At 43.2% G+C, this 13,324-nt stretch overlaps 1 protein-coding gene across 1 annotated transcript; it reads right to left on the reverse strand.

Moving 5' to 3' along the window:
• Window positions 1–273: 273 nt before the first annotated feature.
• Window positions 274–12,361, reverse strand: HAPLN4 (hyaluronan and proteoglycan link protein 4). The gene is made up of 5 exons (XM_060784030.2): window positions 12,104–12,361; window positions 8,872–8,980; window positions 6,955–7,317; window positions 4,587–4,889; window positions 274–1,293 (listed from the first exon to the last, which is right to left on the reverse strand). Exons 2-5 carry the CDS (start codon window positions 8,978–8,980, stop codon window positions 962–964), a joined length of 1,107 nt encoding a protein of 368 aa, XP_060640013.2. The 5' UTR covers window positions 12,104–12,361; the 3' UTR covers window positions 274–961.
• Between the last annotated feature and the right edge of the window lie 963 nt (window positions 12,362–13,324).

The following is a 13,324-nucleotide window of genomic DNA, read 5'->3' on the forward strand; positions in this document are numbered from 1 at the left end:
CGTGGAAATATGTGTCCACACTGGGCATGTGTATTCAGCAACAGAGTAGCTTAGCGCAAGGACAGGTGTCTTCACTGTGTCTGGTTGTGACCCCCAGGTTTGTTTATTTGTTTATTTACTTCACTTGTATACCTCTTTTCTCACCCCAGGGGTGAACTCAAAGCGGTTTCCAACATATTTATGGCAAAATTTAGTCCCTCACATACATATGAAACTTAACATAAAAAAACATATAACTATCATAAAATGTAACATTAAAACATGGTGTTAAAAACATATCTTTTAAGCGGCGATGGAACGATCGTCAGCATAGATGAAACTTGCAGTATGTCACAATAGGTGGTGGTGGACATTGCAAAAGTCCTCAAATTTTGTTCAAGCACGACTTGCATCATTACACAATGTTTCAGCCTGATACTAAGGGACACACACAAACACAGAGAGGTTTATTTTTTTTATTATTAATAATGGGAGACATAGCGCCATCCAGATACTGCGATCGCCGCGAGCCGAAAGATGAAACAAGGAACTTGGAGAAGATGTCACAATCTGTACAAAAATTTAGGAGCAATACAAGGAGAAGAGGGTCTCCCCGGAATCGGTTGTGCTTTTTGTCGAGGATGATTTGCAAGAGGCATGCAAAAAACAAGCCCTTGGTCCCTTTTTGGGCTGATTTGGAGCGTCTCAGATGCCGGATCGGTACCATCACCTTTGCTGCATCAGTGTAAAGCAGGAAGCCAAGCCAAGACCTTTGCGAAGAAGAAAAAGAACGAGGCAAGCAACGAAAGGAGGAGAGTAGCCGCCAATCGTACAATGCAATCCAGATTCTGGATCCAAGTGGTTCGTCTCTCTCAGCTTTGGGTGGCCCAACCGGATTCTTCCTGATGCTCGGTTTCACCATAACCAGTCTCCATTGAGACCGGAAAAGAGAATATTGAGGAGGCTACTTCTGCCTTTTTGCTTACACTTGGAATTGCTTCCCCTTCCCAACCAGGTCCTTCTTCTCATCACTTTCCTTGTAGCAGTAGGTACCGAAGAGTTTGTATTTCTTATCTGGGAAGCCCAAGGTGCGGACACCCGGCTCGCGGCCTCCGCACCTGGGACGGGGGTTGACAATGGGGTACCGGACGCTGCCATCGCCCACCCAGCCGGCCTCACACTTGTCCAGCAGCTGGGTCTTCCAGGCGGCATACAGCTGGCCCACTTTGGCCACCACCGCCTTGCTCTTTTGGCAGGCCAGGACCGCCTCTGGGAAGCTCAACTTGCGGTAGGTCTTGAGAAAGAAGACTTTCCCTGCGGGACAAGGAAGAGAAAGGAGAGAAAAGGCTCGATGGGAGGCTATATTCATGACTTCTCTACATTCCCAGTGCACTACAGGTGGGACCTGCCTGTCCAGCCAGGCTTTCTTTTCCTTCCTTCCTTCCTTCCTTCCTTCCTTCCTTCCTTCCTTCCTCCCTCCCTCCCTCCCTCCCTCCCTCCCTCCCTCCCTTCCTTCCTCGCTCCTTTCCCTTCTTCCATCCCTCTCTTCCTCCTCCTTCCCTCTCTTATTTTCAACCTCTCTCCTCACTTTCACCTTCCCTCTTTCCTTCCTTCTCTCTCTCCTTCCATTCCTCTCTCCTCCCTCTCTCCTGTCTTTCCACCATCTCTCTTTCCTCCTCACTTTCTTCTTCCTTCCTGCCTGCCTGCCTTCTCGCCCACCTTCTATCTCTTCTTTCCATCCTCTCTGTCTCCCCTTACTTTCACCTTCCTTCCTTTCACCTTTCCCTCCTTCCACCCTCTCTTCCTCCTCCTCCTCCTCTCTCTTCTTTTCAACCTCTCTCCTCACTTTCACCTTCCTTCTTTCCATCCTTCTCTCTCATTCCTTCCATTCCTCTCTTTCTCCTCCCTCTCTCCTGTCTTTCCATCGTCTCTCTTTCCTCCTCACTTTCTCCTTCCTTCCTTCCTGCCTGCCTGCCTGCCTGCCTGCCTTCTCGCCCACCTTCTATCTCTTCTTTCCATCCTCTCTGTCTTCCCTTACTTTCTTCTTCCTTTTTTCCTCTCCTTCCAACATTCTCTTCCTCCTCCTTCCCGTCCTTCTTTTCACTCCCTTTTCCTCCTTCTCAATTTCACCTTCCTTTCTTCTCTCCTTCCATCCCTCTCTTCCTCCAGCCTTCCCTTTTCATCCTCCTCACGTTTACCTTCCTTCCTTTCTTCTCTCCTTCCTTACAGTCCTCTCTTTATCCTCCTTCCTTTCCTTCTTTTCACCCTCTTTTCCTCCTCTGCACTTTCACCTTCCTTCCATCCCTCCTCCCACCTCTCTCAATTCCCCCTCTCTCCCTTCTTACATCCCTTACTCTCCACACTTTCACCTTCCTTCTCTCCCTCCTCCCTCTCTCCCTTCTTTTCACCCTCTGTCTCCTCCTCACTTTCACCTTCCTTCTCAAAATCACCTTCTTTCTATGTGTCCCTCCCTCTCTGTTCTCCTTCCTTCTCTCTCTCCTCCCATTCATCTCCTCCTTTTCTCCCTTCTTTTCACCCTCTCACTCTCCTCCTCACTTTCATCTTCCTTCTATGTCTCCCTCCCTTTCTTCCTCCCTCCCTTCTCTCCCATCCCTCCCTTCCTCCTCCCTCCCTTCTCTTCACTCTTTCTCCTTACTTTCTCCTCCCTCCCTCCCTTGCTTTGTTTCTTCTTTTCCTTCCTGCTTCAATTCCTTCCTCTCTACTCCATTCCTCCTTTGACCTTCTTTCCCTCCTTCCCTCCCTTCTTCCTTTCCTTCTTCATTCTCTCTCTCTCTTTCACCTTTCTTCTTCCATCCCTCTCTTCCTTCTTCTTCCTTTCTTTCCTGCTTCCTTCTTTCTCCTTCCCTCCTTCCCTTTATTTTTCTAGACCCCCCCCCTCTCTCCTTCCTGCCTTCCTTCTTTCCTTTTATTATTCCTTTTTAAAATTTATTTCCAGTATTTCTATCCCGTTCCTTCTCAATCCCCGAAGGGGGACTCAGGATGGCTTACATTTGGCAACAATTCAATGTCACTACATATAACAGAGCAATATAATAACAATTAAAACAATAAGTAAAACATTCATTAAAACAATAAGTAAAACATTCATTTCCTTCCCTCACTCCCACCCTTTTTGCCTTGCTTCTTTCCACTCTTCTGGCCTCGATCCAGAGAGAAAAGCACGGTACAAAAATAACAGTAATAACAATAATAGTAATAATTGCCTGGTATTGAAGTAATTCAGTAACTGCATTTCCCCCAACCCAGCCTTGGCCCCATGGATACAATGGTGTCCCTTTGCTTCCAAAAGCAGCCAAGCCAAACTGAAGGCCGCTGTAATTGAGCTCAGCAAATGTGCAGATGATGATGGATGTTCCCGGTGGGTTTTGTCCCAAGACGTAAATTACTTTTCGCTCAGAGGGTTGGAGTGGTGGGGGGGAAGCTTCATTTGTGTAATCAGGGACAGGAAAAATAGCATTCGATCTACTCGAAAATGGAGTGCCTGTTTGTCGGCTCATCCATCCATCTTTGGCCGGACTTCAATTTCCCCACAAAAGAGGAGAAAAGAAGCCAGAATATGAACGATTGTGGCCAGCGGATAATAAAACACAGACTTTGCATTGAATTTTGCTGCAGGAATTGCAGGTTGAAGGCCCGTAAGATAAGGCAGCACTGTTTTTGCCCTATTGATGCCACATTTGGGGATAAGGTGCAGAAGCATGATCCATGGAGCATCTACACTAATGAATTAATACAATTTGATACCACTTTAATTGCTATGGCAAAATGCTAGAGTGTTTTCCATTCATCATCTCTCCCAAATAGCCTTTCTATCTTTATACTGCTTTCTTGTGGTTGCATCTGAACACTGCATATATACATATAGATGTATTTGTTTTGGGGGCCCTATTCCCAAATTCAAACCTACCCAGTATTTTAAGTTGGATCATGAAGAGTATATACATTTGGTCAAGATCCATCAAGCCATGTAGGAGACTTTGAGGAACAAACATACATACACATTTTAGATTTTCCATAGTTTTCTGTCTTGTGTCATTTCTCCCTTGGAGGTAGCCTTTCTATCTATACACTGGAGGCCCCGGTGGCGCACTGGGTTAAACCCCTGTGCCAGCAGGACTGAAGACTGACAGGTCGCAGGTTCAAATCCGGGGAGAGGCAGATGAGCTCCCTCTATCAGCTCCAGCTCCTCAAGTGGGGACATGAGAGAAGCCTCCCACAAGGATGACAAAACACCAAATCATCCTGGCGTCCCTGGGCAACGTCCTTGCAGACGGCCAATTCTCTCACACCAGAAGCAACTTGCAATTTTTCAGGTTGCTCCTGACACGACCAAATCTATACACTGCCCTCTTGTGGTTGCATCTGAGAACTTTTGTATTCCTTTTGGGGGCCCTATTCCCAAATGGGGTGGATTTGTGAGTTGAAATCTATCCAGTATTTTAAATTGGACCATGAAAAGCATATATGTACTATATTTGGTCCAGATCCATCAACCATGTAAGAGCCTTTGCCATACAAACAAATGTAGATTTTTATTATGTTGGTGTCACCCCCTTCTGATAGGGTCCGCACCCTCTGTAACCTACCATTCAGGTTGGAAGTGAAGCAAAAGGCATCATAGCGGTCATCCTCTTTGTGCCGGTAGCCATAATTTCTCACTCCAACTGGGGTGTCTTTGCGCCCGCACTCATCCCGGGGCTTGGCGATGGGGTATTGCACAGAGCCATCCTCCAGCCACCCGGCGTTGCACCAATCCATGCCTTCCAACCAGGCTTCATGCAATTGGTCGTAAGAGGCCAGAATCCCATCTTGCTCCAAACAAGCTTTCTGAGCATCATGGAAATTGAGGGAGTAGCGCCCCAAGCGAGGGTGGTAAGGGAAGATCACCCCTAAAGAGAGAAAAGAGCGGTGGGAGAGTCATAGTCTCAAGGGGAATCACCCGGTTTCCAAAGGTGGTGGTGGTTGTTGTTGTTGTTGTTGTTGCTATTTATATCTCAAAGGTTGAGCTTCATGGCACTTGTAGTTCACGATCTGATAGCATTTGTTCCTGAATGCCAAATGAAGGCATTGGATTCGTTTCACCTAGCCATACATTATAGGGGTTGGGGTAGGGGAAGATGAAGATGTAGATGAAGATGAAGATATAGATGAAGACGTAGACCTAGACATAGATGAAGGTGAAGACAAAGACTAAGATGTAGATGAAGATGAAGACGAAGGTGAAGATGTTGATGTTGATTATTATATATTAGAAGATAGAGGAAGAGGAAGAGGTAGATGAAGATGTAGATGTAGGTGTAGATGAAGATGTAGATGTACATGTGGATGAAGACGAGGAAGATAAAGATGTAGATGTAGATGAAGATGTTGATGTACATGTAGATGGAGATGATGATGTAGATGAAGTTGAAGATGATGTTGATGTACATGTAGACGTAGACATAGACTTAGACGACGAAGACAAAAACAAAGACATTGATGTAGATGTAGATGTGGATGAAGATGATGTAGATGTTGATTATTATATATTAGTAGACGTAGATGAAGATGTAGATTTAGATGTAGATGTTGGTATCTGTAGCTGTAGATGTTGATGTTGATGTAGATCAACATCTATATCTACATCTACATCTACAAAAGAGATTCAAAGCAGCTACCCAAAAGGCAACAATTCCGGCCTCATCTTGGGATGCTAAACTGGATTAACCCCAGTTAGTATTTGGATGGGAGACCGCTAAGTAATATTCTGTGATATTTCAAGAAGAAGCACCTCTGAGTCTTCCTTGGCAAAGAAAACCCTAGGAGGAACCTTCTTTCCAACACCGCCCCCCCCCCCCCCCGCCATGGTTTTGAAGAGTGTCTTGGGTGCTTTATTGCTGCTTTTATTGACTTTTATTGCGGCTGCAGGTTTTGGTGTCAGGAGCTAATAAAACGGGGAAGACGGATGGTGGCCGTAGAGATGCGTAAAACATCCCAAGGAGAGGGAACGCTGGGAGGAACAGCCCCGTCATTTTTAACAGCTCCGTTGGGCAGAATGAGTTATATTCTCTGCCGAGGCTATTTTTTTTTTCTTTTGCCAACATTTCAAGTTACTTTTTTTTTTTTGTAAAAGTTCCCCATGTGTTTTCGAGTCCTAAGTCTTACAATAACAGAAGATACCATTTAAAAAAAAAGATTTAGTGTACAGATCTTGGTTAGGTAAGAATGCCATTTGATACCACTTTCATCGCCAAACTACAGCATGAGCTATGGCCGTTCAAGTGGTGCCGGACTACATTGATTATACAGTGTAGATGCATCCTGTGAAAACAAGAGGATATAATATCCATCCCACTAAGAGATTATTTCCTGTGCAGAAACCCCATCTGAAAGACGGTGAACTTGATATCCATCCCATTGAAATGTCTTATTTACTATGCAGAAATCCAACTTAGAAGACCATGAAATCAAGAGAATATATACTGGTATCCATCCCATTGAATTATTATAGGCTATGGAATCAAGAAAATATGAACTTGATAACCATCCTATTGAAATATTATTTACAACACAGAAATCCCACCTGGAAGACTCTGGAACCAAGAAGATATGAACTTAATATCTCTCACATCAAAATATTATTTCTTGTGCCGACTATTTTCTGTGCAAAAATCCTATAGAGTGAGAAACCAAGAGGATATAAACTGGATACCCACTCCATTGAAATGTGATTGAGTGGGATGGATATCCGATTGAAATCCCTTCTGATCAGCTTTGAAAACAGGCAGATACTCACACTGAGTCACACAGGAGAGAGAAAGATGGATTATTTCACCCTCCTTATATAGCCACATGCTGATAGATCATTAGTAAGGGATACTTAAGCTGGATACCCATCCCATTGGAGTATGATATGTGCAGAAATCCCATCCAAAATACCAGGAAATCCAACCCTCTAGCCGTCTTCCACCTTACCTTGCAAGTCCAGCTTGACCATCCCCACGTCATCCTCCAACTCGTTGGTCACCTCGCACTCGTAGCGGCCATAGTCTTGAAGGGTGACATTCTGAATGACCAGCGAGGCATCTCCTGGCCCGTCCCCTTGCAGCGCTGTCCGGCCACGGTAGCCCCCGAACGCCCGGCGCTCCTGTCCCAGGGCCACAAAGACGTCCTCAAAGGAGAGTGGATCTGAGATCTTGGTCCACTTCAAGCGGATCTCATCTGGGTCATGGGCTGAGGCATCATAATGGAAGCGGCACGGGAGGATGATGGTGCCTCCCCGATGGGTGACCACTTTGCCTGGTGCCGTTTGGACAATGACGGCACCGCTGTCATCCTCTGCATGAGAAAGAACAAGACATTGCCATGTCAGGATTCATTTATGCATATGTGTGAAAATATGTATGTGTGCGCGTAAGTTTGTTCTGCAAAGGCTCCCTCCATGGCTTGATGGATCTGGATCATACTTGGCAAGCATAAATCCATCATAATCTAAATTAAAACACCAGTGAGGGTTCGGCTGAAAAATATGTGTGTCTGTACAGAAGTTTGTTCCGCAAAGGCTCCTCCATGGCTTGATGGATCTGGACCAAATTCAGCATGCATAAACCCATCATGATATAATTTAAATTATTGGTGTGAGTTTGGCTGAAAAATATGTGTGCTTGTTCTGCAATGGATCCTCCATGGCTTGATGGATCTGGACGAAACTTGGAACACATAAACCCATCATGATCTCAATTAAAATACCAGTGTGGGTTCAGCTGAAAAATATGTGTGTCTGTACGGAAGTTTGTTCCGCAAAGGCTCCTCCATGGCTTGATGGATCTGAACCAAACTCAGCATGCATAAACCCATCATGATATAATTTAAATTATTGGTGTGAGTTCGGCTGAAAAATACGTGTGCTTGTTCTGCAATGGATCCTCCATGGCTTGATGGATCTGAACCAAACTTGGAACGGATAAACCCATCATGATCTCAATTAAAATACCAGTGTGGGTTCAGCTGAAAAATGTGTGTGTGTGTGTGTATGTAAGTTTGTTCTGCAAAGGCTCCTCCGTGGTTTGATGGATCTGGACCAAAGTTGGCACACATAAACCCATCATGATCCAAATTAAAATACAGATGTAGTTTTGGTTGAAAAATCCACCCTGTTTTGGAATAGGGTCCCAAAATGAAAAAAAAATGGGACTGCATGTATGCAATGCTCAGGTGCAACCACAAGAGGGCAGTGTATAGAATCCTATATTCCAACCAGTGTATTCTTGCATGCATGGAGAAGAGAACCAGAGCCAAGCTGTGTGAAAATATATTTGATAAAATATTAGTCTATGTTCCCAACTGCTTAGTATTTCTAATAAATATGCATATCCAGAAAATGTGGGGTACATAAGCAACTAGATAGATAGATAGATAGATAGATAGATAGATAGATAGAGTGCAGAGTTTGACCATTTTCCGAGTGCATTTTGGAGTGCCCTCTTCAGGCAGAAAGCAGAATTGCAGCCCAGAAAATATCCAAGCACGGAAAGAATCCAAAGACTAAATCCTTCTATCTTTCAGTTTGGAATCTGGTTTATAGGCCACGGTTAATAATATTTGCACATAGCAAATCGCACAGAGAAAACAAAATTGCAGCATTACATCAGGGATTGAATCCAGGGCAAGCGAGCCCAGAATTCCCATTGCAAGAACTCCACCTGCTGTCAGTCTGTGAGTATTGCAAAATGAATGAGAATTTCCAAAAAGTATAGTTGACCTTTTTACTAAGCCTTCTCTGCCTAAGAGGGCTGAAGTCCCACCAAAGTACAACTCTCAACAGCAATAGCCATAGCTGTTACAGTGGTATCGAACTGCATTAATTCAGCAGTGTAGATGCACCCGACGTACCGGAAACGTGCACAACTTTCTTCCGTCCTTTTTGGGACAATGCCGGTAAGCAGCTCAGCATGAAGATGACAAGAACATATAAATGGAGGGAAACATTGGCAGGAACCATCTAGGAGAGAATGGGGATACGTGTTAAAAATCCTGTAAATGAAATGCACAAAATCTAAAAGCATAACAAAACTCATAATAAACTCCCATCTCCACAAACAGCTCTAAGTTCCACCACTCAGGAGACACCAAAGGCCCTCCCTCCAATGACATTGCAGGTTATCGTGAGTGACAGGAACATGACCACAAGCCCTGCCAATGTCCTCCACAAACACCACACTGCCCACCACCCAAGTGAAGGCTTTCATATAGGACCATTTCATCCTATTTTTTGTGTTTCCTCCACCACAGACATCCCAGTGTTTCTGACTCTCCATTGGTGTGGAATTTGCATGACTCCGCCCACTGCCTCTCCCATAACCTTTCCTATTCTTTTTTATGGCACACAAGAAACAGAGGATTTGATCAGCAACTGAACATACTGGAGAGGTTGGAGGAGAATTCACCATGATATCTAGGAGTTGTAGGTCCTGGGATGTATAGTTCACCTGTAATCGAAGAGCACTCTGAACTCCACTAACTCCACTGACCAAGAAAAATACTGGAGGTCTTTGGAGGGATTTATAGGAGTTGTAGTTCACCTATATTCAGAGAGCACTGTGAACCCAAACACCGATGGATCTGGACCAAACTTGGCATGTATACCTGATATGTCCAAATTTGATTACTGGTGGGGTTTGGGGGGAACTGGGCTTCATTTCTGGGAGTTGTAGTCAGAGGCAGCCCTAGGTAAGTTTCAACGTTAAGCAAACAGTATTTGCCCCCCCCTCCCCCAACCAATCACTGATACATATTTTCTGTTGGTCGTGGGAGTTCTGTGTGCCATATTTGGTTCAATTCCATCACTGGTGGAGTTCAGAATGCTCTTTGATTGTAGGTGAACTATACATCCCAGTAACTACAACTCGCATATGTCAAGGTCTATTTTCCCCCAAGAGTGCCTCAAGAGCGCCCCTGGGCAAAATCAACTATACTGCAAAGGCTTACATTGCGTAATGGGTTGAGCCGCCCCTGGTTGTAGTCCACCCACAACCAGGGAAACTGTGACCTCCATTGATGATGGATCTGTACCAAACTTGGCACACAAAACCCCCCATGAGTAACTCAGTAACTCAGCCTACTGGAGGGCTTTGAGGGGACCAACTCACCATAGTGGGAGTTGTAGTTTACCCTACAGCCGGAGAACACACTGAACCCCACTCATGATGCATCCAGAACAAACTTGCCCAACATGACAAGCTTTAAGGACTGATGGGGTTTTTCAGGGTTAACCTGGCATGATGTGAGTTGTAGTTCACCCACAACCTGATGTATTTTGTACAATCAAAAAACTGACTTTTTCAAATAACCCATGAAATGTCGAGTACCCAGGCTAGTTTAAAATAAAACTGTTCTGAAGATGCAGTTGAGATTAGATTAAATGGGTTAAAGAGAAAGAAGGGAGAGAGGGGATATATGTAGAGAAGGAAGGAAGTGTGAAGGTTATATATATATATATATATATATATATATATATATATGGAAATATTCATAGGGAAGGAATGAAGGAAGGATAGATACTCTATATAGTCCTCTTTCCTTCCTTTATATGTAGGAATAACGGAAGGAAACAAGAGGGGTATATTCATAACGAAGGACAGAAGGGAGGGAGGGAAACGTTAATAGCGAATCAAGGAAATATATGTAGAGAAGGAAGGAATGAAAAAGAGAACAAGGAAGTCTATAAATGAATGGAAATACACAGAAGGAGGGAAGGAAAGACAGAAAGAAAAGATATACAAGAGGGTAAAGGAACTGGAACATTCATGGAAAGAGGGAAGGAAAGAAAGATGGAAGGAAGGAAAGAAAGAAATGAAGGAAGGAAGGAAGGAAGGAAGGAAGGAAGGAAAGAGGGAAGGAAGGAAGGAAGGAAAGAGGGAAGTAAGTAAGAAGGGAAGGAAGGAAGGAAGGAAGGAAGGAAGGAAGGAAGGAGAGAGAGAGAAAGAAAGAAGTAAAGAAGGAGGGAAAGAAGGAATGAAAGAAAGAGAGAGAGAGAAAGAGAGAGAGAGAGAAAGGAAGGAATGAAAGAGGGAAGAAAGGAAGGAAAGAGAGAAGGAAGTAAGAAGGGGAGAAGGAAGGAAGGAAGGAAGAAGGAAGGAAGGAAAAAAGAGAGAAAGAGAGAGAGAGAGAGAGAGAAAGAGAGAGAGAGAAGAAAGGAAAGAAGGAATGAAGGAGGGAAGAAAGGAAAGAAAGAGGAAAGAAAGGAATGAAAGAGGGAAGTAAGTAAGAAGGGAAGGAAGGAAGGAGAGAATGAAGGAGGGAAGGAAAGAGGGAAGGAAGATAGGAAAGAGGGAAGAAAGTAAAGAAGGAAGGTAGAAAGGAAAGAAAGAAAGAAAGAAAGAAAGAGAAAGAAAGAGAAAGAAAGAGGAAAGGAAAGGAAAGGAAGGAAGGAAGGAAGGAAGGAAGGAAGGAAGGAAGGAAAGAAAAAGCAAAGAAAGGAAGAAGGGAAGGAAGGGAAGAAGGAAAAAAGGGAGGGAGGGAAGAGGGAAGGAAGAAATGAAGGGAGGAAGGAAAAAGAAAGGAAGGAAGGAAAGAGGGAAGGAAGGAAAGAAGGAAGGAAGGAAGGACAGAAGGATGAACGAATGGATGGAGATCAAGGAATATAAATCTGCTTTAATAATAAGACCGGGCAAAAGGCCTTTTTTTCCTGGCGCATGCTGGGAAAGTAGTGAAATTATCATAATTTGAAGCTGGGAGGACAAATGACTTGACCCAGTTTTCGATAATGGAGGAAGTCCTTCTATTAAAAACTCTTTAAAGCCGTTTGGGAGATTTATTGCACATATCGCCCGGCCTGCCTCGCAGGGTTGTTGGGAGAGTCCCCTTTAAGAGAGAGGAAAGCAGGCCAAATCATCATTATCATTCAATAATAATAGTAATATATGTAATGTTAATAATTTCCCCTCCTATATTTAGATATATTTTTCCTCCCTCCCATTGGCTGGAGGTCAGCAGAAGGAAACTCTTGCCTGTAAGGGGAGAAGGGGAAAGTGGTACCCAAAGGATGCTCGGGAAGCAGCATCCCATTCATGCCTTGCAGCACGGCCGCCAAGGTGAATGAACCCCGAATGCAAAGGCGACTCACCTTGAAAGATCCAAAAGAGCCAGATTGCAGAAAGCGGGCCGAAGTTGGAGGCAGGGAAGAAAGAGAAGCCGGCTTGCAGATTTCCTCACTGCTCGCTTTGCTTTCTTGGACTGGGAATCCTTCGTCAGCAAAGTCAGCAAAGCGAGGGATGAAGAAGCTGCTGCCAAAGAGAGAAAGACAGAGAGAGGGAAAGTTGGGCAGAGAGAGAAGGATGCGGATGCTGCATTGGAGCTGCCTGCAATGCAATGGGATGGGAAGGAGGGGAGGGTCGGGGAATCAAAGTTTTTAAAGGGGAACTGGGCATAGAATTGGGAGGGGCCCTCCAAAGGCTATCCAGCCCAGCCCCTTTCAGCCATCATCATCATCATCATCATCATCACTAATTAATAACTAATATGTAATAGTAATAATATAACTTAATAATGATATTTATTATAATTCAATAATGTATTATTATTATTATTATTGTATTTAACTAAGGGGCCCTCTAAAGGCCATCCAGCCAAGCCCCTTTCAGCCATCATCATCATCATCATCATCATCACTAATTAATAACTACTATGTAATAGTAATAATATAATTTAATAATGATATTTATTATAATTCAATAATGTAATATTATTATTATTATTATTATTATTATTGTATTTAACTAAGGGGCCCTCTAAAGGCCATCCAGCCCAGCCCCTTTCAGCCATAATCATCATCATCATCACTAATTAATAACTAATATGTAATTGTAATAATATAATTTAATAATGAAATTTATTATAATTCAATAATGTATTATTATTATTATTATTATTATTATTATTGTATTTAACTAAGGGGCCCTCTAAAGGCCATCCTGCCCAGCCCCTTTCAGCCATAGTAGTAATAAGAAGAATAAGAATATTTAATAACGAATATGTAACAATAGTATAATTTAATAATATTTATTATAATTCATTGTTTAATTATTATTATATTTAGTAACTAAAGGGTCCTCCAAAGGCTATCCAGTCCAGCTCCTTTCAGCCATAATCGTCATCATCATCATCATCACTAATTAATAACTAATATGTAATAGTAATAATATAATTTAATAATGATATTTATTATAATTCAATAATGTATTATTATTATTATTATTGTTGTTGTTGTTGTATTTAGTAACTAAGGGGCCCTCTAAAAGCCATCCTGCCCAGCCCCTTTCAGCCATAATAGTAATAAGAAGAATAA

Source organism: Anolis sagrei, chromosome X (genome assembly GCF_037176765.1).
Source record: "Anolis sagrei isolate rAnoSag1 chromosome X, rAnoSag1.mat, whole genome shotgun sequence".
In the NCBI taxonomy this organism is placed as follows: Eukaryota; Metazoa; Chordata; class Lepidosauria; order Squamata; family Dactyloidae; genus Anolis; species Anolis sagrei.